Below are 23138 nucleotides of genomic sequence, written 5' to 3' on the forward strand. Positions count from 1 at the left end.
ATGAGGAAACTGGCGAATGTGTCTTTTCGTTAACATAAAGTAAAAAAAAACAACATATGAATCAAAATTAACATGTATTTATACTAAAGTAATAATAAAAATACTACAAATAAATTATGTGACAGTGTAATCAAACTTAATGTGATGCTGTTTTGCGTGCGGTAATTGGTGTCCAGGCTGAGACCATAAAGGTTTTAGCGCGGGTGGCTGAAACCTGAATTTACACCCAGGTATCAGTGGTGCAGCCTATGACCAGATCACCCAGTGTCCCAGTTCCGCTATATGTCAGAATCTTAGCGGGGTTAATCACGGGATAATGCTTGGATGAGTGACCACCATGCACAAACAGGGCTTGGCAGCATAGTGCACAGGATGAATCTATTGTTGTACTCTTTATCTCCACACGCGCCTGCCCATGCTGCTTGCCATTACCAACCCACACTGGCCAATGTCACCGAAGTATGGTCAAGTAACCCCCAAGATCTGAATGGCACGTGGAGGGCCCTCGTCCAGCAGTGGATTGACACAAACAACCTGTTTGTACATCAGCGGTGCAAGGGGCAGGGGGCGCTGTGATGGCGCAAAATGTCCCAGAGACCCTGCGATATTTTTACCGCCGAGAGATGGCGACGGTTTGGGGATGCCTTCATCCAGCAGTGGATCGATCATGGTTGATAATATCTCACATGGGATTTGCTGGGGGAGGGGGGGCCGAGAAGGGTCCCAGGAACCCTTCAAGAGAGGTGTCTTGGAAAAAAAGTGGTAGGGGCCCTGGGAACGCAGTTGTGGTGGGGGGGGTTAGAGAAGGGGGAATCCATAGAGCGCCTTGAGACAAACAAGAGGTAGGGGCCTTTCTGGGACGAGATTGGGGAGGGATGGGGTGCAGTGGCAGATTAAAATGCCCCCACCGCCCCATACCTTAAGAGCGTGAAAATTGGTGTTTTGTTGATATTTACCCCACCCCCTCCCCGCCGCCTCACGAGGAAGGGGGTGGAAGGGGGAACCGGGGGGAAGGGAAGGAGCCTCTTAGAGGGTGGATTGAAGGGGTTAAGGAGGAGGCCCCCCCCCCCACCAGGGGCGGGCTGTGGGGGGGGGTGCCGGGGGGCTGGCTATGGGGGGGCGGCCTGGCTGTGGGGGGGGGGGTACCGGGGGGCGGGCTGTGGTGGGGGCAACGGGGGGAGGATTGAACGGTTAAGGGGAGAGGGGCTCCAGGAGGGCGGGGCTGTGGGGGGGGGTGACGCTGTCACGTGACGGGCGGCCGAACCATCATGGCGGACGCGGCACGGCGCTGGAGGGAGCGGAGCGTCAGCGCGAGTTTGTTTACCGCGGTCGCGCTCTGAAGTCGATGGCCGATTTGCGCGGGCAGTGCGGGCGAACGGCGCCGTGAAAAATGAAAGAGAAGCAGAAGAAGAAGAAAGGCAGGACATGGGCGGAGGCAGCGCGCTTGGTACGAGCCCCGCGCGACACTCGGGGCGCGCGCGGAGCGAGCCGAGGCCTAGGCCAGGCTTCTGCCCGGGCTCCCCCCGACCTCGCCTGAGTCTTCCCCCCCGTTGGCGCGGTACCCCGTTCCCGGGCGCCCCCGGGCTCAACGCGAGGGTTTCCCCCAATTATCGCCTGAACTCCTCGTTTCGCCCTGTCGTCTCCCCGTGTCCCCCTCCACTTGGACCCCTGCCCCGCGCTCTCTTGGGCTCTCCCCTGTTTCTCCTGGTACCGGACCCGCATCTCTTCCCTTCCTCGATCACCCGGCGTCTCCTTGTCCCTGCTGACTATAGCCCGGGTCCTCTCTGGCCCTGTGAGAGCCCGGAGAGCGGAGTTGTGGAGGGAGACTCGCTCCTCCGGCGTGAGTTTCTCTGGCGGAGAGAGACAGAGCGGCCCTGGACCGTACGGCGCGAACCCGCGCTGTCAGCGTGGAGCGAGCGGGACAGGCTGAGACGGGAGAGTTCGTGTACACTGATATGTGTGTGTGTACCCTAATGTGTCTGTGTGTACCCTGATATGTGTGTGTGTCCTGGTGTGTGTACCCTGATGTGTATGTGTCCTGGTGTGTGTACCCTGATGTGTGTGTGTGTCCTGGTGTGTACGTGTGTGTCTTGATGTGTGTGCCCTGATGTGTATGTGTACCCTGGTGTGTGTGTACCCTGATGTGTATGTGTGTACCCTGATGTGTGTGTGTCCTGATGTGTGTGTGTACCCTGATGTGTGTGTGTACCCTGATTGTGTGTCCTGGTGTGTACGTGTGTCTTGATGTGTGTGTCATGGTGTGTACGTGTGTCTTGATGTGTGTGCCCCCTGATGGGTGTGTGTCCTAATGTGTATACATATACCTTGGTGTGTGTGTACCCTGATTGTGTGTGTGCCCTGATGTGTATCTTGATGTGTGTGCCGCCTGATAGGTGTGTGTACCCTGGTGTGTGTGTGTACCCTGATGTGTGTGTGTGCCCTGGTGTGCGTTCACTGCCATGTTTGTACCCCTGGTATCAATGTATGGACTCATTTTTTGTGTACCCGTATGCGTATATGTCTGACGTGTGATGGTGTGCACCATTGTAAATCACATGCACTTAGGTGTGTTTGTGTCTGTGGGTTTGTGTACTCTGGTGTGTGAGGCATGTAGCGTGTGCCTTCTGTATGTGTACCCGCGAGTTTGTGTACCTGTGTGTTTGTGAATCTGTGTTTGTGAGCGTACCCTGGGGGTGTTGTGTTTCTCTGTGCTTGTGTAGCCGTGTGTTTACCCGTGTTTACCTGTATGTTCGTGCGTGTGTGTGGGTGTGTGTACTAGTGTGTAATTACCCGCGTGTATATGTCTAAATTTGTGGACCAATGTGTATTTGTACATGTGTGTTTATATACCCATGTGTGTGTGTGTACTAGTATGTATTGACCTGTGTGGGTACCTGTTGGCGGTGGCATAGTGCTTAGCACACTGCACTTCGAACCTGGCGACCCGAGTTCTATTTCAGCGTACGGCTTACATGAATGAGAAATATCGGAAATAGTTCTGTGACTCCCCTAGGTCGGCTCAGCCTTAAGTACCCAGTGCTGTGTGTAAACATCAGCACTGGATAGACAAAGGCGGCAGTGCACCGCTTCGGTGCTAGTTAACAGCACTTGCCCCCAAAAGTCTGTATGGTCAAAGGGCGGTCGTTTTGTACCAGTGAGCTATTGTACATGTGTGCACCCGTGTGTTCGCGTGTGTGTATGTGTATGGGGAATGGTGGCGCAGTGGTTAACGTGCTGCGATTCCCGCTCACGGCCATCGCCAGTGACGATTACCTGAACCGGTCCTGGTGCGGTATGTAAACATCACCACTGGGGAGACAAAGGCGGTCGGGCATGGTGCTGGCCACCCACCCCCTTGTGTATTCTCTAAGAACACTTGCCCCAAAATTCTGTTAAGGTTTTAAGAGGGATCTTTGTCCCTGTATCTCTGTGTGACCATAAGTGAGTGAACCTGTGTGTGTACCCTTATTTGTGTACGTGCGGGTGTGTGTAAACAAATTGTGTGTGTAACCGTGTTCCCGTGTGTGTCTACCCTTTTGTGGTTGTTCTTGTGTGTTTGTTTACTATGATGTCCACGTTCCCAATGTTCTCTTCACGTGTACCCTGTTGTGTTCATGTATTTGTTGTGTGTGTACCTGTGTATATGTCCTGTGACGTGCGTGTACACAGCTACTGAACTTATTGTACATTTTGTACTAGCGCCATTATTATAGTATAAGGCTGTCTCAAGTACGCTGTTTCGCAAGTCTCCAATAGTTTCACGCTTGTTGGCGATGTTTCTTTGTATATGGCCGACTACATTTCTTATATAGCATTACTGGATCTTTAATGTGCACTATGAAGCACATGACTCGTATCTCTGGTTAACGCCTGCAGAATTAACCAGGGCTGCCCTAGGGCTCGAACCGTGAACTTCTGCAAATGCGCTAATACTCAGCCATGTCACCCGTGTTGATGTTTACACACAGTACTCGGTACCAGAGTGTTTGCATTACCCTGGTGTGTTCACGTACCGCTGTATCCTGTGGTGTGCATCAGTGGCGCACACCAGGCTAAGGATTTCAGACGGAGGTAGATTGTTTCCCTCGCAAGAGTACTCGGCTAAAATGAGTGAATTTGTGAATTGTTTCTGGAAAAATACGAAAAAAATGCTCCTGTGATATAAATCATTTGCCATTGTCTATCCATTGCTGGATGAAAGTCTCACCAAACCATCACCATTCTTTCATGGTCTAGTACTGCTACCATCCATCAAATTTTTGTACATCTCTGCAGTGGTCATCCTCTTGGACGTGTTCACGTATTTGGCTGCTCTTCCGTCACGAGTCTTGTCCATCAGCAACCATCCCATATAGATGTGTCCTTCCCAAGCTTAGGTACTCTTTATGCATATACGTTGAACTTCTATCGCACCGTACTTAGCCAATTGTGTTAATTGGAGGTGCGGGGAAAAGACAACAAACTAAACTCAAAAAAATTTAATTATCAATTAGATGCATTTTATGTATCTTCCCTGATGCATGCCTCTCAATGCAATTTCAATCATGCGTCTCTCCACTTTTGAGCTCTTGCTCCATGTTCTTCATTCAGTGTCCCATGTTTTTGATTTGTATGGCGGAGTAGGTTGTACGCACTGATTGATATTGTCATCTTCAGACACATCAGTATGCTTCTCTTATTAGTGTGTTTCAATTCTCAAAGGTACTCCATGCTGCCGTTGTTTTTCTTTAATACATCCTTTTGATCCTGATCCGTCTTTAGAAAGCTGCAATAGGTACCCATATGCTGTGTTTTCAAGTTGTGTCCCATTGACCCTTATTTTATTTTCTTTAGCAATGGCTATCTCAAATTTTCAGGGGAAAGTGGTTGGGGGCACTGCCTCATTTGCCCCCCACCCCCAACACTGGATGTGCTCGTCGTGTACACGGACCCGGGGGTGTGGTGATGTGCGTGCGTGCAGGGAGAGCGGTAGTGCAGCGGTTAGCTTATGCACTGTGAGCCCGGCGACTCGGGTTCAATTCACACTCGCAGTTAACACAGGTGACGAACATGTCAACCAGTCCTGGGCCTCCCCCAGGTCCACTCGGGCCTCTACATGAGTATCTGGTGTGGTGTGTAAAGCATCAGCACCGGCGTGGTGCAGGCCACCCACCCCTTCATGTGCTGTGTTGGCCACGATCGGTGCTCACTCTCAGCACTTGGCCCACAAGTCTGTTAAGGCTATTTTGGGGATTTTTGTCTTAATATACATGTGTTTGTGTATCCTGGTGTATTGACATATCCTGGGTGTGTATGTCTCTTCCTGTTGATTGCCAACGTAAAGCGTGAGACCGTCGTAAACACGTCCTCAAGAGCTGAAACATCTCGGTTTCGTCTTCGGGGAAAGACTCGCTTGGGGTTCGGTGATGATCCGAGTGGCTGGAAAACTCGAGTCTGTAGTCTCTCATTGCTGCATCCCCTGCACGCCCATGTCATGCAAGGATCTGCTCCGATGCCCGATTCGTTTAGCACGCTCGGCGTGCGGGGAGCTGAGACCACCCCTGCCTCAGTGGGTTTGTTCGGCTATCGATGAGGCCCCCAGCATCCTGATGCTGGAGTGATGAGCACTTGTGTGGTGCGCGGTGAGGGCTCTCGGCTCTACCCATCTCCGCCTCCTCTCTTACCTCTCAGTGCTGTGACCCCACTCCCCTCACCCCACCCCTCCCCTCTTGCCCGCAGGTCCTGGAGAAGTACCCTCGCCCTATGAGCCACAAGGAGATCCTGCAGGTGATCCAGAAGGAGGGGCTGAAGGAGATCAGGTGCTGACCCCCCCCACGACATCTCACTCACACACAAGTACTGGGGAGACAGGTGGCAGGGTGTGGTGCTAGCCACACCATCTTTTTGTGCCTTGTGCTGGCCTCAGTAGGTGCTCACAAACAGCACATGCGCCAAAAGAGCCTTTCCAGCTACAGGAGAATCTTTGTGTTTTTTTGCTCTTGCTCAAACTGCTGTCTCATTATAATTCTTCAATAATGGATTATACCTTCATGGAGACACTGTATTTTTAAGATAGCCTAACAGTACTCCTGTTTTAATGAAGGGCTGTGCAGTAGGAAGGGCTGTAAGTATCTACACAGCAATGTTGTACCATTGGTGGTTTATGTTTCTGCGATGCTGGTGGAATTGCTTGTCCTTCGTTCAGTGAGAACTCGATTATTCCTCTACAGCTCCCATTGTCTGGAAGTCTCTTCCACCAGCTGCCCATGCCATATATTTTCTGCCCCTCATCAAGTGTGTTAAACCGGGATAGTGCTCAGATGGGCAACCGCCATACACGGCAGGTTGTCATAGGTGGCTGTGTAACTGCATTGTGAGCAACGATGGGTAGGTAGTGCAGCAGAGTCCATTCGTGGTGAAGTGTGATTAAAATATCTTAACCCGTACAGGCGTAGGGTTGCCCTCATCCAGCAGTGGATTGACAGACGCAGCTTTACATGTTCTCCTCTTCAGGCCCGCCGATGTAACCCTCCGAGGTTCATTTTTCTAGCAAGGGTTGTATTTTCTAGATCCATCATCATGGGACCTCCTTTGCCAGTACCAAAATATGATAATAGGTTTTCCCCTTTTTTCTGGCAACAAAACAGGTGTTAAGATGTTAAAACACCAAACTGAAACCTTTTACAAGGAATAATGTTTGCATTAACCACAATACTTGTGGTCAGAATGCAAACAAATAAACTCTGATAATATATGCATTGTCTTTTAAACTTATTTTTTGTTTGCATTCTGCCCACAAGTATTGTGGCTAATGCAGACATGATTCCTTGTATAAGGTTTCAGTTTGGTGTTTTAACATCTCAACACCTGTTTTGTTGCCAGAAAAAAATGGGAAAACCTTTTCTAGACCCGTTGCTCCAAATACGCGGCTCGGATGAGCCGCCCATTGTGATGATGGTTATTATCGGTGACATGGGCGTGGAGATCGAGACTTTAAAGTCCACCTGCCCTCCTTGCCACCGCCTCGTGAAATCTGTCATCGGAGAGGGCGCATGTGTGATGGTTTCTGATGGCGGGGGTGGCGGGGGCATATACGATGTGGATTTGGGACTCTTTCTCGAGCGTGAGCCTGGTGCCTCGATCCGATCATTTTGACTTTATTCCAGGTACTGCTATGTATGTGATTTCACCATAACTTGCACCCCGCATGTCCTTTGGACATGACCTTACCTCCTTCCAGCCAGGAAAAACTTTTAATCTTGTATAGAGCTGTCTCTCTCTCTTGCCTTCTCTGTGCTAGACTGTAAATCCCAATGCATCTCGATTTCTCACTTAGTCTGCGTTTCTATCGGTTTCTCTATTCCTCTTTCCCCTCTTCTACCTCACCCTCAATATCCGTTGCCTTCCTTCACTGTATCTCACCCACTTCACTCCCCCCTATCTCTCTCCCTGTTTCTCTCTCTCTCACCTCTCGCTCTCCTTATTCCCGCCTCTCCCATTCACGTCTTATTCCATCATGCATCTTTCTAATGCTCCCACCTGCTGCCTTTCCTCGCTCTCCTCGTTATGTTTTGCTCTCTCACTTTCCTCCGTTTCACGCCTTGTCCATTCCTTTCTGCCTCATCCTAACTCCTCTGTCTGCCTCCTCTTAACTTTCTCACCTCCCTCTTCTATCTCTCTCCTCTGTCTTATTTGTACGGGATACACGGCTGGGGTGGACAAGGGTAGTGGGAGGGCGTGATGTCAGTACGACGCACGAACTTGGCTCGGCGCTGTGGGATGCACACTTGTGTGTTAGCCAGCCAGGCAGACAAGAATTCAGGTAGGAAGCCAGCCAGAAAAGCTTTTTCTGATATAGTATGATAATACCCATGAGTAAAATATACATTTATAAAGCACCTTTCTAGATGCTACTCAAGGTGCTGTACATCACAAAAAATATAGGCCAAGGAGAAGAAAAAAATCAGAAGACAAATAGAAGGTGCTGTAGAGAAGCTGCAGTATAAGAGCAAGAGAGTAAGCGTGTGTCCTGGTGGGGTTTCTACGGGGCGCCGTTGTCTCTGAACCGCGAACACAGCTGGGCAGTGCGCTGCGCAGTTGGGAAGCAGCGCAGCAAAAGGAGGCACGGCCACCCGTCGTGCCGAGCCGAGTCCGAGGGATACACGGGGTGGGGTGGGGGACGCTGGATATCGACGAACTAAGCCTTCGCGATGATGGCACCGATGGGAGGTCAAATCTATCGGATAACTTGGTTGTACACTTTTGACAGCCCTCATAGGTTAGAGTAAGAATCTTAATTTCCACTCTGCCCATCGTAGCAATTAGCTGGTGAAGAGAGGCCAGGACCAGACTAATACGTTTGCAGGCCGGGACCCTTCACCATTTGTTACTTAAGTCGCTCTCCTTCCAACCCAGCCTCCGTAGGTCACAAATGGCAAACAATTAATCCAGAGTGTGAATAACACATTCCTGCGGAGGGAGCTGCTAGGAACGTTGGGTTGCTCGGTCAATGGCCAGGGTCAACGGCGGCGTGGTGTATTCCGCAAATATACCTGACTGTGAGGGCGAGCACAAGCTGGCGTGAGTAGATTAAACGTTGAGTTTTATAAGGGCACCACGGGGTGACCAGCCCCTCCCCACCCAGCCCCACCCCTCCCACCCCCCACCCAGCCCCACCCTCCCCACCCAGCCCCTCCCCAACCTCCCTTCCCCACCCAGCCCCACCCTCCCCACCCAGCCCCTCCCCACCCCTCCCCACCCAGCCCCTCCCTCCCCACCCAGCCCCTCCCTACACGACGGACGGACGGACACAATAATCCCCTGTGGGCTGGTGTAACCAGGAGGTTCCTATCAGTATAACACGACGATTAAGTTTACCAGTCAGTGCAGATGGTGTATGGCTCACAGATTATGATGCTGTACAAACTGCGGGCACCTCGTAGACTAGCCGAGGCCTGTTTGTGCAGGAGCAGTAAATATACAGCAGCGGAACGCCAACAAAAACAGAAAGCGCAGCAGCAAACGGCAGCGGCAGCCCGTTTCATGAAGCCTTGTGTGTTGCTGTGCGTGCACCCCTGCAGCATATTTTGTTCTGCTGCTGCTGCTGACCCTTACGACACGATCCAAGTAATCCATTATGAATCGTTATATTGGCTGTGAAAAAACTATGCGTTGAGTTGAAACATTTATTTTGTTCATTTATGACATGAATGTAAAGTCAATGCAAGAAATGGAAGTGCACCCACCAACAGAGCACGTGGGTGACCAGTTGTCGAATGGCAAGGGTTCACCAAATTCCACACGCAAATAAGTATATAGCTCTAGATTTGCTTCTGCTGCTAAGTGTGATCATGCTGGTAAAGGTAGCGAGCGATGGTCAGTGTGGTAAGGGTAATAGCACACGCTCACCCTCTCTTTGTCTGTGTCGCCGACACTCAGTGGTACATCGCCCCTGGCCTGCCTCAACGCCATGCTGCACACCAACTCACGTGGGGTCGGGGGCATCTTCTTCAAGGTGCCCGGCCGCATGGGCGTCTACACGCTGAAGGTGGGACACTGACACAAACCACACTCACACCGCACGTGCCACACGCACCACACACGCCACACCCACCGCGCACGCCACACTCGCACCACACTCGCACCACACAAATACACACCAAGTACACGGCATACTCGCATCACACTTATGCCACACCCACCACACACCCTCCACACTCAAACCACGTATGCCACACACACCACCACACCCAGCATCTGCTGCTCACACTGCACACTCGCAAGGCGCACATCTACCATCACACGTGCCATACACCCACCACATGCACGCCACACTCGTGATACGTACACATCGCACTCACTACCTACACCAATACCCATGGGCAACGCACACCACACGCACCATACTCATGGCAATTAGACTCCACACTCACTGCACACAGCAGACACAGACCACATGCACACAACCTCTGCTGCACACCAATTGCACCGCGATTGCACCACTTTGTCACCCTATTATAAGCGCCTAGTGGCGATGTGTCAGCGGAGGTGTCAGGCCCTGCAGGAAGTGTGTTCAGGTCCCGGTGTGAGTTTATGGTATTGGTGATGTCACTCCCTACTCAGAAGGACGCGGCTGCTGGGCTGGCCATGGAGGGAGACGAGGTGGGAGATGAGGAAGATGGGGATAACGAGGAGGATAATGAGGGCGTAGAGGAAGAGGAGGAAGAGGAGGAGGTTGGGGAAGAAGAGGAGGAGGAGGGAGAGGAGGAGGAGGAGGAAGAAGAGGAGGAGGCGGCGGCAGCGGTTACGGCGGCGGCGGGGGAAGAGGCGGCAGTTGCTGCTGCGGAGGAGGAGGAGGATGAAGAGGTGAAGAAGGAGGAGAGTGCCAAGGAGGAGCCAAGCAGCTCATGTGAGTCGGAGGAGCCTGACAAGGCCAAGGAGAAGAAGAGTAAAGGTGCGGAGCTCAGAGATAGTTGGTCGGCAGCGTGGAGACGTGGCGGGATTGGTGTGGGAATAGAGCCATGTGGTTAATACTTCAGTGTGCCCTCAACACACCCGGCTCATTCACGGGATGGGGTGCCCCGAAATATATCCGTTGTCTTAGCTGAACACCATTATTTCCACGAAGACCAATTTGTGCCATTCACAGCTTGTAATGTTAACTATATTGCTTTTTACGTTATGGAAAAATCTATGAAAGGAAAAAAGACACCAATTGGATACGTTGAAAACCGCAAAGCCAATTCTTGAACGCACATTCGAATGGTTCGGTCGTTAGGAGTGCGCAGGGCTACACCGTGACGTTTCTGTGCAGTATCAAGACACAGCTAAGAACAACAAGTCAGCATTGTTGTTGAGCTTGTGGGGGGGGTGGGGTGCGATTTGTCATGGGGGTTTATTTTAGGGGGCCACCAGAATCCTCCGCTGTATGCGGGGGGCACCACTGTATACATCCATCCGCTCTCTGTATTTGGAGGACACTGTCAGATAATCCACTCGTATTGCACTCCACATTTAAACCAGACCTCGAGGCCACATTGAATGGGAGCTACTTACAATTGCAACGATGTTGTGCACCACGACACGAAACAAAAACCCCTTTGATAATAAAATCGACGCTTTTCTGGAAGATACTGTGTGAATCTCGACCGCTGCTCCAGATAAGGTTTGAGTCTGAGTAACTTTCCCTCCTGAATTTCGACTGTGCGGTTAAAATGTATATTTGTCTGGTAAAATGTAACACTACCTTACGGTCGTTTATTTTGTATCTTTCCCTCCGCATCCTGTCCTCAACGTGCATCTCCTGTAAGGTGACGACATCAATGGTGATATCCCATTAAGGTTCCAGTCAGGAAGTTGCATTGAGTTGCATTGTTTAGCTGATCCACTCAAAGACCTTGTCCAATTGGTTTCTGGACCTCAAGCGGGCCTTCTTTTTTTGGAAAGTTGGCTCTACTGATCATATCCATATTCGATTTAATGAAATCCACTTTGCCCAGATGACGATGTTGTATTTAATGTGACGTGAAAACACGTAAGAGGTGGGTCGCCGCGGGAAGGCGACCGTCTCCCACCCATTGCCATTTAGCTCCTGAACATGTTGCCAATTCACAAGAATATAAACCCATGGTCACGAGCAACTTCCACAACTAAAGCCTTTTGTTTTAACTGCAATATGTGTATTCTTTGGGTCTTTGGGTAAAGCCACGAAGATAGAAAAATAATACAATTATCACGACGTTTGCAATATTTGACCTGCTGTACAAACAATTGGTCTAAGAACACTGAGAAAACTTCTCGACTCGTCTTTTGAAAAAAATGTATTCTTAAAAAAACGTTCTTTTTGTAATTCCCAAAGAAACACTCTACATACTTCCCTTCAAATTCCCTGAGTGATTTCCTGCTCAAATGAGCATTGAAGTGATGCTCATTTCCCATTAACAGCCCCTAAGCTAGTGGTGGAAATCCATGTTCCTATGACAGGGTCTATCCCCAGGACAACCAATGTTGCCTTTCTCACAAAGGGGGGGGGGGGGTACCTTTTTTATTGACCCTAGAGAGATGATGGGCTGAGTCAATCCCCAAACAGGGTCGCAACCTTCCGATTGTGAGCCGCTCGCTCTACCGCCGAGCCTCCTGGCCGGATACTGGACCTTATTGATACACATTGCTGATCGCCGCCCCCCCCACCCCCACCATGTACCCCGTGGCCCATGTGACTGCTACTTCACCTGGTCAGTTTCTTTGTCATGCAAACTCAAGCCGTGCAGCTAAATTGTTATGCGTATTACTATCCGTATTACTACGCATTACTTGAAAACATCATGAATAATTAATCCGTTTAAATGCATGAAACGTCCAGTACGCAGCTCATCTGGAGTGCTGCCCTCAACATTTTTTATGGAAAATGGCAGCACCTGTGCAGGGAGCGCGAGACACATGTCCGTCCATCTGTGTCCCTATCCCGCCAGTGTCCGGGAAGCCGCCCTCTGAACCCGCGTCCCCAACTCCGTCCACCTGTCCTTCCCCGACGCTGACTGCTGGCAAGGTCATGTCTCCCTCGCAGCAGCACAGCAAGCGGGCCGTCAAGCAGGTAACCCCAGCCAGCATCTATTCTGGGCCCAGGGGGAGGGTTTACTCAGTGGCGTTGTGTGCGTAGCATGGGCACCGGTACAAGGAATTAAATGGGAGGCCGGGCCATGTGTTCTATCGCTAACCCTGCTCGCCTCGCTTTGCCGCGTACTAATGGCGCATCTCATGCACGCGCGCATGCGTGTATTTCGCACCCAACGTAGGTTGAGGCATTCTGGGGTGTCAAAATAAATAACAAAGGAATAAACACTGAAGGAACTGCAGCGGTGCGCAAAACCAAATTAGAATTTATATAAAACTCGTAGAAGTGACATTTAAATTTTTTATGTTTTAAGACAGTCCTGATAACAAATGTGACAGTTTTTTTATTCATACATGTCAAACCTTTAAGGTTGATGCTGCTGTGTGAGATGGGGTCATGGAGCTGTGTTGTGACACAGGGTGAAGGTAGACCTGATGAGAGATGCGGGGTGAGCGAGACAGGGCGAGTGATATGTGGCGAGGTAAGACGGGGTGAGGTCGAGGGGGTAGGGTGTCACGTACTCCCGTGTTTCCAGGCCCTGAAGCAGCAACAGCAGCAGAGGAAGCGTCGCTCGGGTCTCCCAGTGTCGCCCGGGAAACCCATCCCACGGATCATCCTCAAGCCGCTCAAGGGACCCGGGCAGCAGAGCCAGGCTCCCGCCGGTACCGCACACTCCACGCACCCAACACTCGCCCGCATTCACCACACTCGTTCACACACGCACCACCTTTACCATACGCTATGCACACCACACTCGCTCACAAGACACACACACACACCACGCTCGCATCCACCACACGCATGACACTCGCATACTTCCCCACATACCACACTTGCTCAGATGCACCACCTGTACCATATAAAACAAACAAAAAAGATCCCCCGTATACCCAGACCAGACTGTTGGGGCAAGTGCTGTTGGCGAGCACCTATGAAGGCTGGCACGGCACACGAGGGGGTGGATGGCCAGCACCACGACCACCTATGTCTCCCCATATACCATGCTGTCTCACATACGCCACAGACACGCCAAACATACCACACTCACATATGGTACCTCTACAGGACAGCACCTCTACCAATACACCACCTGTACCAAACCATTCACCCTCTTTCAGCTCGGAGGGAGATTCATTGGCCCGAGTTTATCTTTAGTGCATACACACAACTCGGTTCCTTGCCGATCCAAAGTATTTATTCAGGACCACATCCCTCAATATTAGACACGTGGTTCTCACTCATTCTCTGTTAATGCCCAGAACTGGAATCTCATTGCTTCAAAAAGTCTTTTGTTACTCCCCCATATAAATTACAATATGATGCCAATCTATCGATTCTTTGATAACTTCACTTGGACTTGACATATCCTTGTCTGTTTACATATTTGTACAACATTTGCCTGATTACTGTTTAGTGTTTATCACGGTTGGCTACATACGGTGCGAAAGAAGTTCTACATAATAACTTAAATGTAGTTCTGCTAATATCAGTCAGACATATCTGAACTGAATTCTACTACAGGGAATTTATTTTTGTACAATAATTTCCAATGATCACTGTTTGCTTCATTGCTGTACTTGAATTTAATTTGCTTTTGTAATTTTGGCGACCTAGGTCCCTCTTGCAAATGAGATTCATCCTGGTCTCTTGAGTTCTCACAACCGCTTAAACAAAATCAACTTAACTTGAACCACAAACAGCGCAACCTCCTCTCCGTGTCACCTCCCCACGTCACCTCCTCCCCCGTGTCACCTCCCCGTGTGTAGCGTACGAGGTGAAGCAGACGGACGGGACGCTGGGGGCAGCGCGTGCCGACGGGGAGAGCACGGCCGCCGAGGATGAGGAGGAAGAAGAGGAAGAGGAGGAGGAGGAAGAGGTGCCAGGACCAGAGAATAAAGAGCCGCCCACCCCAGCCGTGGCTCGCCTCACGCGCAAACCACGTCAGAGAACGCGGCGGCTCAGCTCCGGTACGAACCCCTCGTGCCCGTACGCAAACACTGTCACCACCCAACGTGGGTGGGTGTGTGTGTGTGCTTGTGCGTACATGTTTTGTGTTTGTGTCTGTGCGTGGTTATGCGTAGATTTATTTGCCTTGCCAGCCAAGGCGATGACGTCATTACGCGTGACGTCATCTAGCGTCGTCGCACAGCATACGCGCCTCGCCTGCCGATAACGTAATTACGCGTGACATCATCTCATGCAGCTTTGAACCCAAAAGTTATTGTCACTCACAAGTACCCCGGAGGCCGAGCGCGTGTTGGCGAGCGTCGCGGCGCACGTGCGCGTGCATTAATTATTCCTCCCTCGTTGCTCTGTGCACGAGCAGGGCAGCTGCGGCGGGCGCGCGAGGGCGAGATCGACGTGGAGACGCCCGACTCGATCCTCGTCAACACCAACCTGCGCGCACTCGTCAACAAGCACACGTTCTGCGCGCTGCCCATGCACGCCCAGCACCGTCTGCTGGCGCTGCTGCCCGAGGTCGACCGCCAGGTGCGCACGCTGCCCCTCCCCCACTCTCCTCCCCCTACCCCCACCCTCCCTCCTCCCTGGCTGCACCGCTGCTTCCTCGGTTGCCAACGTGGGCGGTGCAGGGTCAAGGGTCGGTTTTTGCGGGCGGCGGGTCGGGTCCACCTGACATGAGCATCTGGCTGTTTTTTTAATTTGATATAAATCATGGTTGCGGAACAGGCCCAGGTGCCGCTCCGATTCCCGCTTGCAATTCACAGCAGGGCGCCACGCAGGCAAGGCCGATGAGTCGGATGCCTACCGTGACCTTTCCCTGGTGCTGGTTAAGGTGGCCCCTTGAGGCGGAATCCTCTTATTCGGTGACTTAAGCGCCTGAGTGGATCATAACGCAAGCACTTGCTGTGAAGTGTTATCCGACCACTGACCATGAGCTTGTCACCCACAAACCACTACGCGGGTGGGCATCCACCTAGAACCCCTTCCAAACCGATTGTAGCCTGGACTCGGCTAGCTACTTTGCAGCTACACACAGAGTAGATCTACAACGTGAAATAGCCGAGTGATATAATGAGAAGACTTCTAAGTGTGGGTGAGCGGGTGACTCGAGTGAGTCAGTGAGTGGTGGATCATCTCTATCAAATACAACGAGGTAGGAACTGGGCGCTGCATTCCAGATATGACAGCAGCATTCCTACTTGAGCCAAATGTGTGCTTTGTTGTAGCAGTAATGTTGGCCTATCTACAATGGCCTAATGATCAAGACACCTGGAATGCGCCAAATCTCGTCGGATCCTTCGAAAGCTCTCAGGGTTGAACGTGGATAGTGGCGGTTCTGTGGACGCCCGCCATGCCCAGCATGTTGTTGAACGCGTGTTGACTTCTCTGCCGTGCAGGTGTGTGCGGACGGGCTGGCGCGGCTCAGCGGGACGGCGCTCAACAATGAGTTCTTCACGCTCGCCGCGCAGGAGTGGAAGGAGAGGCTCGCAGAGGGTACAGCACGCGCACGCACTGTCACGCTCACACACTCGCGCACGCGGTCGCATATACTCGGAACACTTGTATATATACAAAGACAAGGATCTCCCCCCCCCCCCCCACTCGTCTAACCTACGTAGACTGTTTTTTGGCAAGTGATGTTAGCGAGCACCTATAAAGGTGGGCAAGGCACACGAGGGGGTTGGTGGCCGACGCCACGCCCGACCACCTTTGTCTCCCCAGGACCGGTTCAGATTATCATCACTGGTGTTAGCTGTGAGCAGGAATCGATCTTGGGTCGCCAGCTTCGTAGCGCAGTGCGCCAACCACCGCACTACTGCTCCCCACAATAGACACACAATACATACTCGCGTGCCCCTCTACACACACACACACACGCGCATGGGTTGGTCTGAGTTGACCCGGTTGTTGCTGTTGCTGGTGTCCCTTGCTTAGGGGAGTTTACGCCGGAGATGCAGCTTCGGATCCGGCAGGAGCAGGAGAAGGAGAAGCGCATGGAGCAGTGGAAGGAGCGATTCTTCGAGCAACACTATGGCCAGAGGTCGCTCACTCTGCCAACCGCCACACCACACGCCGCCATCTGCCTCCCATGACCCCACCGGTCTCGCTCCCCAACTCCTCTTCCTACCCGCAGACGAGACCACATCACCCCGTCACTCCGATCCCTTCCCCGAGCTCCCAATTGAGTCCCGGATCAAATTCAATTTCGCACTCGCTGCCTTCCAAATCCTCCATGGACTCGCCTCTGCGTACCTCTCCCCTCATCTCACTCTACTCCCGTCCACGCACTCTCCTACCTCTCCCCTCTCATCTCACTCTACTCCCCTCCATGCACTCTCCTACCTCTCCCCTCTCATCTCACTCTACTCCCCTCCATGCACTCTCCTACCTCTCCCCTCTCATCTCACTCTACTCCCCTCCACGCACTCTCCTACCTCTCCCCTCTCATCTCACTCTACTCCCCTCCACGCACTCTCCTACCTCTCCCCTCTTATCTCACTCTACTCCCCTCCACGCACTCTCCTACCTCTCCCCTCTTATCTCACTCTACTCCCCTCCACACACTCTCCTACCTCTCCCCTCCTATCTCACTCTACTCCCCTCCATGCACTCTCCTTCCTCTCCCCTCTCATCTCACCGTACTCCGCTCCATGCATTCTCCCACTTCTCCCCTCTCATCTCACTCTACTCCCCTCCATGCACTCTCCCACCTCTCCCCTCTCATCTCACCGTACTCTGCTCCATGCACTCTCCTACCTCTCCCCTCCCATTCTACCTCCTCCACACACTCATCTTTTGAATGCAGACTTGTTGAGGAGTGTGCGCTCGCCAACCGATTGCAGTTAGCGACAATCGCCAGCTTGGTTGGTGCTGGACATTAATGGCGGCGTCCGGCCGGACATCTCCCGCAGGTCAAACCTGACGCTGGACGACCTGGACCAGCTGACCAAGCGCGAAGAGGACGAGGAGGAGGACGAGGAGGAGGAAGAGGAGGACTCGGGCGATTGCAGCGATGCCGCCTCGGCGGAGCGTAAGCAGGGGCTGGCGCCGTCCTCTCCACCCCAGGCCCCCGCGGGGAGAGGCACCAGCCCCCGCCCGCCCCGCGAACCCTCACCACTGCCCGTCACGGAAGAGCTGCCCGGCACGGAGGAGAAGGAGGAGGAGGAAGTTAAGGGAGCGGCAGCGGTGGCGGCGCCAGTGGTAGTGGTGGAGCCGGAGGAGCCGGAGGAGCCGGAAGAGCCGGAGGAGGCTGTGGAGTTGGTGCCGGAGCCAGTGCCGGATAATCCTGTGCCGATGGAGGCGTCGAACCCTGATACGGAGGACGCGGAGCCATCGGCAGAGGCTATGGAGTCATCGGCGGAGCCAGGGGACGAGGCCATGGAGTTGGAGCCGAGCGTCTCTGATGATGCCCTGAGGACTGCAGATACCAGCCTCGCGTCCCGCAATGACGAGCCCTCCCCCACTGCTGCACCCGCTGCACCCACTGCACCCGCTGCCTCCGCTGCCCCTGCTGCACCCGCTGCACCCCCTGCACCCGCTGCCTCCGCTGCCCCTGCTGCATCCGCTGCACCCGCTGCACCCGCTGCCACTGCTGCCCCCGCTGCCCCCAATACTCCTCCCGCCGTCGCTCCTAAGGCGAAGGCGTCCCCTTCGCCTACCGAGACAGCGCCCAGCTTCTCTACGTGCCGGACCAGGGAGCGAACCCGGACGCTGCTGCTCTGCCGGCAGCAGGAGGAGGGCGCGCATGGCGGCGGCGGCCCCGACTTGGCCGCCCCCCTCCAGTACACGGTGGTGGTGTCTACCGCCAGGTCGCCCCCCGCCCACGCGCGGGCGGCGCCACTGGGCCGGGAGGAGCGGCGTGGCTCGGTGTGCGAGGGCGGCAGGCGGAGGGGCAGCGAGGGCGGCGTGGGGCACAGCCCCGAGAGGAAGCGCGCCCGCGTGGAGGAGCGGGAGGGCCCCACCGAGACGCTCAGGGTGCCGCCCATCAAGGTGCGCACCGGGGCACTCCGGCATGCCACGGCGTGTTCCGCGCGGCGCCCGACTCCCAAGCTCTCCCTTGCGTCGGTGCCGTAGCGAGGGCAGGGTGGACGGGGCACACGTCCAAACGGCGATCTGAATTGTAAACAAAAGCAACAGAGCGTGCAGTTGGGGACGGCTGGTGGCTCGAATTTTTGGCGTGGCCGTGCCAATGTCACAGCCCCGGTGGGGAGATAGGGTGTGAGGATGGCGCAACGGGCGCCGAAATGTGTGTCTATGGCTCGGCCCTGCACCGTTAACTTATTCTCTTGCCTCAGAATGCGCCCTATCTCGTCAGACATCGCAAGCTAAGCAGGTTTGAGTCTGGGTTTGTTTAACTGTGAGATTAATGGTGGGCAGCAGAGTGCAGCACAGCAACTTCCTCTGTTGCGCTGTACCGTGCTCCCACATCTATATTCCACGCCTTTTGACCAGCGAGGTGAAGTATGGTCATATAACCCCCACGTAAGGAGGCTCTAAACCAGCAGTGGATTGACAAAGGGCTATAACATGTACGTATGTACTGGAGAGTGCTATCTGCTGGAGAGGATGAGTGGGATTGGGTGTTCAGTGATGTCAATCTCGGGTTCGGGTATTGGATTCCTCTTGGAATGCCGTTTCCAATGGTGTGGAGAACAGAATGTGGGCAAGGCCACAGGTGGAGTGTATCGTGTGTTCTGAGCAGACTTAGGTGAGCATTTACACTGAGACCTCATTTACCAGTGGCAAAATATAGTAATAGGTTTTTACCCTTTCAACTGGTACAAAACTGACACCTTTATACGGCTTTTGGCGTCATCTGGTCCAACACCAATGGAGACTAGGCTCTAAGAAAAGCTGTCTCGGGTGTGGACCAATCAACTTCAAGGACAGTGCATATCATTATCAGAGTTGATTCTTTTTGTATGCATTTTGACTGCTTGTGTTGTGGTTATTGCAAACATGATGCCTTGTATAAAGGTGTCATCTTTTGTACCAGTTGAAAGGGTAAAAACCTATTACTACAGGCTTAGGTGGCTTGAACTACAGGCCATGGACCACGCATCAAGCAGCACAGCCTCGACAGCACCGCCCACCCTCCACAGAGCACTCGCCCCTCACGCGCGACTCGCGCTCACCGCTCGCCCTAACCACGCCATGCTTCTGTTCTGCCTCTGCCAGATCCAGCTGAAGCCTCCGCTGGTGATGGTGGTGCAGAGGACCACGCCCACGGTCACGCCGCCTCCGCAGACCGTGGGTCCCAGCGCCGCCAGCGGGGCGCCGTCCCCCTCGCCGTCACCGGCGGGGCACGGGGCACGCCCCGCGGGGCCCGCGCGCACCCTGGCCGACATCAAGGCCAAGGCGCAGCAGCTGAGGGCGCGCAGAGAGGCGGCTTCGGCGGCCGGAGGGGGAGGAGGAGGGGGAGGAGGAGGAGGAGATTCCACGGGGTCCGGCAAAGCCCGAACGTCCGCGCAGGCCAAGGCCCACACGCGCGCCAAGCTGAGGGCGCGGGCGCTGCCGGCGCACGCCACGGCGGTGCGGCCCAAGCTGCTGCTGGGAGACTGCGCCCGCAGCGCCGCGCGCGAGGGTGGCGCCGACACTCGGGTGGACGACGATCGGACGGCGGAGCGTCGGCCCGGCGAGGCGCTCCCCGTCGCCGGCCCCGCTTCAACGGAGGATGGAGCCGGCCCCGCGGCACACGCGGCCAGAGCTGCATCGGGAGCCGCAGCGCCGGTGGAGGCGGCGACGGCGGCGACGGCGGCCGTGTGGACGAGCACTTCGTCGGCGGGGACGCCGGCCGTGCAGGTGGCGCCGCGAGAGGAAGGGAGCGGAGTGCTGGGTAGCGCCGGCACGACCGTGTCGGAGCCGCGCGCCGCGTGTTCCGCACCGTCGCCGCTCGCCACGGCGCAGTCGTCCGAAAGCGCCGCCGCCGTCGCAAGCCCCAAGGCCGCCGAGTCGGCGCTGGACCTGTCTCTAGCGAGAGTGGAAAAAGAGCCATCGCCGCAGCGGGGGGCGCCCGTCCCTGCCGATAAACCTGTGCCTTCCTCGCCGACCCCTCCGCGCCGATCGGAACTGTCGGACGAGCGGGGCGACCGCCCCACGGCAACGGCGCCGCCGGCGCCACCCCCCACCACCCCCGACCGCGAACCGTCGCCGCTCGGGTCGCCGTTGCGGCACCGGCGGACCGACGGCGTCGCCGACGATAGCCGGACCCCGATCGCCACGTCCGAGACGTCCGAGGAGGCCGGCAGCGCCGGCGCGGCCGACGCGGCGCCGAGCTCCCCGGGCGAGGATCCCACGGGGCTGGCGGTCGGCTCGAGGCCGCCGGCCGAGCAGAGCCCGGCGTCCTCGCGCTGCGCCACCTCCTCCATCCAGGCGAGCAACCCGCTGGTGACGCAGCTGCTGCAGGGCAGTCTGCCTCTCGAGGTGGTGCTGCCACAGCCCACGGCCGGCGGACAACTGCACATCACGCCCTTCCAGCCGCCGGCGTCCGGCGCCGACCTCGTGGCCGACAGGAGGCAGCGCCAGTCGCCCAAAGCGCTGACCTCCAGCTCGGCGAGCACCGACTCTCCCCCCGCCGAAGCCGCCAGCGGCCGACAGCCTCGCAGTGACGTCCCCGGCGCCGGTGACGTCCCCGGCGCCGGTGCCACCGCGCCCAACTTCACGCGAATCCGCTCGCCCCCCGGCACCCCGGATGGCGCGGCACCGCCGCCGCTCCGCCCTCGCTCGGTCGAGGTGCCAGGGGAGGAGGTGCAGGGCCGGGCCGGGGTGCTGCTGGCGCTGTCTCCCGGCGAGCAGGGCGCCGGCAGCGCCGTGAGCCCCGGCAGCCGGGTGGCGAGCTGGTTGCAGAGCCAGAACGGGTGCGGCGGCGGCGGTGGCCCCGGTACAACCAGGGGACCGGCGGGGGTGGGCCTGGGCCAGCAACTGATACGGCTGGGGTTGCCAGCGGCGACGGGCCCGCGTGGGGATGGCACCTGTGCCAGGCCCAACTCGAGGCCGAAGGCCCTCATGATGGGACTCAAGCGGTCGCCTCCGTCGGTGAAGCCCGCCGTGTCGGTGCACTACCTGCTCAACACGTCCACCTACGGCAAGAGCCCCGAGCGCAAGAAGGTGCCGGCGCCGGCGCCGCAGGAGAACGGGGAAGCCGGGTCCGGCGAGCAGGACGCATCTCACCACCCTCCCCATCACCAACCGCATCACCCACCTCATCACCCGCCCCACCACTTGCCCCATCATCATCACCTGTCCCATCACCAGCTGCAACAGACTCAGAATCATCACCAGAATCGGCAGCACATTCAGCCCTTCCAGAACCACCAGCATGGGCAGCATGGGCAGCAGCAGCAGCACAACCAGCATGCGGTCGCACAGCCTGCCATTAAGGTGGAGAGGAGTCCTTCCTCCTCCACTTCCTCCTCCGGCGAGCAGTCCGCGCCGGACCCTCGCCCCGAGTTGGCCAAGCGTCTTCCGATCAAGACGGAGCTGAGCGCTCGCGAGATCAACCAGGCGTTGGTGGCCATGCACCAGCGCTACCAGACGGAAACCGTGGTGAAGGTGGAGGGTGGCGGTGGTGGCGGCGGCAGCGTTGGCGACGGAGGTAAGGACGGCTGCCTGCCAGTTTCGATGGCGTCTGCGCAGCTCGTGAGCATCGTGACGAGCGTGCGGGATGGCCAGGGTGCCATGGAGCCGGGCCGGGCGGTGCGACTCACGTACCAGAGCCAGCAACAGCAGTTCAACGCCCATCAGCAGCAGCAGCACCAACAGCAGCACCATCACCAGCAGCAGCAGCGCGGGACGCAGGCCAGCAAGCACCCACAGCACTTTCCGTCGGATGGTTTGCCTCCGCACCACCATCACAACCACCCCCACCACCATCACCACCTTCACCACCAGGGAGTGAACTGCGGACAGCCAGGGGGTGCCGGCGGGGCCGTGCCCGGTTTCCCCGGCGTGGTGCTCAACCACAGCTGCGGCGGCGGCGGCGGCAACCTCCTGTCCTTCAGCGCGTCGGTGACGGCCATCTCTGCGCCGCCCCATAACCCCGCGGGGTCCGCCGGGGGCCCGCTGACCCTCAATTCGGTGCCGCTGGGTAACCAGGTGTTTGGCGGGGAGGGGGGGCCCGGCGGGGGCTCCGAGCCGTGCCCGTGCCGGCTGAAGGCGCTGATCGTCTGCCAGGGCTGCGGCGCGTTCTGCCACGACGATTGCATCGGGCCGTCGAAGCTGTGCGTTGCCTGCCTCATGGTCAGATGACACGCGCTGCGCTCGCCTCCCGCGAGCCCCCCCGACCCCCCCGGCACGTTTCTTTTCTAAGCCCCTCCCCCCTCCTACCCTCCCCCCCCGTCGTCGTTTTGTTCGTCCCGTCACTCTTGCCTCATGGACCCGAGCGGAGAAGAAGATAACTTATTTTTTACGTTTTCACTGCACATGGTTTTTAACATTGTATTTTTTAAGACACTATAATAATATCCAGCCTCGTAAGGTTATATAAAAAAAATGTATAATAAATAATTACGGACTGGTAAAGCAGTGAGGAGATCAAAAAGATTAAACTATTTAAGCTTTAAGACAAAGCCTAACCTTTCCATGT

General features: G+C 55.5%; 1 protein-coding gene across 1 annotated transcript; it reads left to right on the plus strand.

The window, feature by feature from the left end:
* The first annotated feature begins 1257 nt into the window (after nt 1-1257).
* Nucleotides 1258-23138, plus strand: ASXL2 (ASXL transcriptional regulator 2). Its single transcript, XM_078856024.1, has 12 exons — nt 1258-1447; nt 5719-5798; nt 9418-9526; nt 10102-10432; nt 12450-12571; nt 13128-13254; nt 14359-14559; nt 14919-15082; nt 15952-16048; nt 16490-16595; nt 17467-18544; nt 19733-23138. The coding sequence occupies exons 1-12, from the start codon at nt 1391-1393 to the stop codon at nt 22799-22801; spliced, it is 5541 nt and encodes a 1846-aa protein (XP_078712150.1). The 5' UTR covers nt 1258-1390; the 3' UTR covers nt 22802-23138.

Source organism: Lampetra fluviatilis, chromosome 4, assembly GCF_964198595.1.
Source record: "Lampetra fluviatilis chromosome 4, kcLamFluv1.1, whole genome shotgun sequence".
NCBI lineage: Eukaryota > Metazoa > Chordata > Hyperoartia > Petromyzontiformes > Petromyzontidae > Lampetra > Lampetra fluviatilis.

Coding starts and splice junctions, on each gene's coding strand:
- ASXL2 (XM_078856024.1), top strand. CDS start 1,391: ATGAAAGAGAAGCAGAAGAAGAAGAAAGGCAGGACATGGGCGGAGGCA. Junction 12,572..13,127: donor GCAAGCGGGCCGTCAAGCAG/GTAACCCCAGCC, acceptor CCGTGTTTCCAG/GCCCTGAAGCAGCAACAGCA. Junction 18,545..19,732: donor TCAGGGTGCCGCCCATCAAG/GTGCGCACCGGG, acceptor TGCCTCTGCCAG/ATCCAGCTGAAGCCTCCGCT.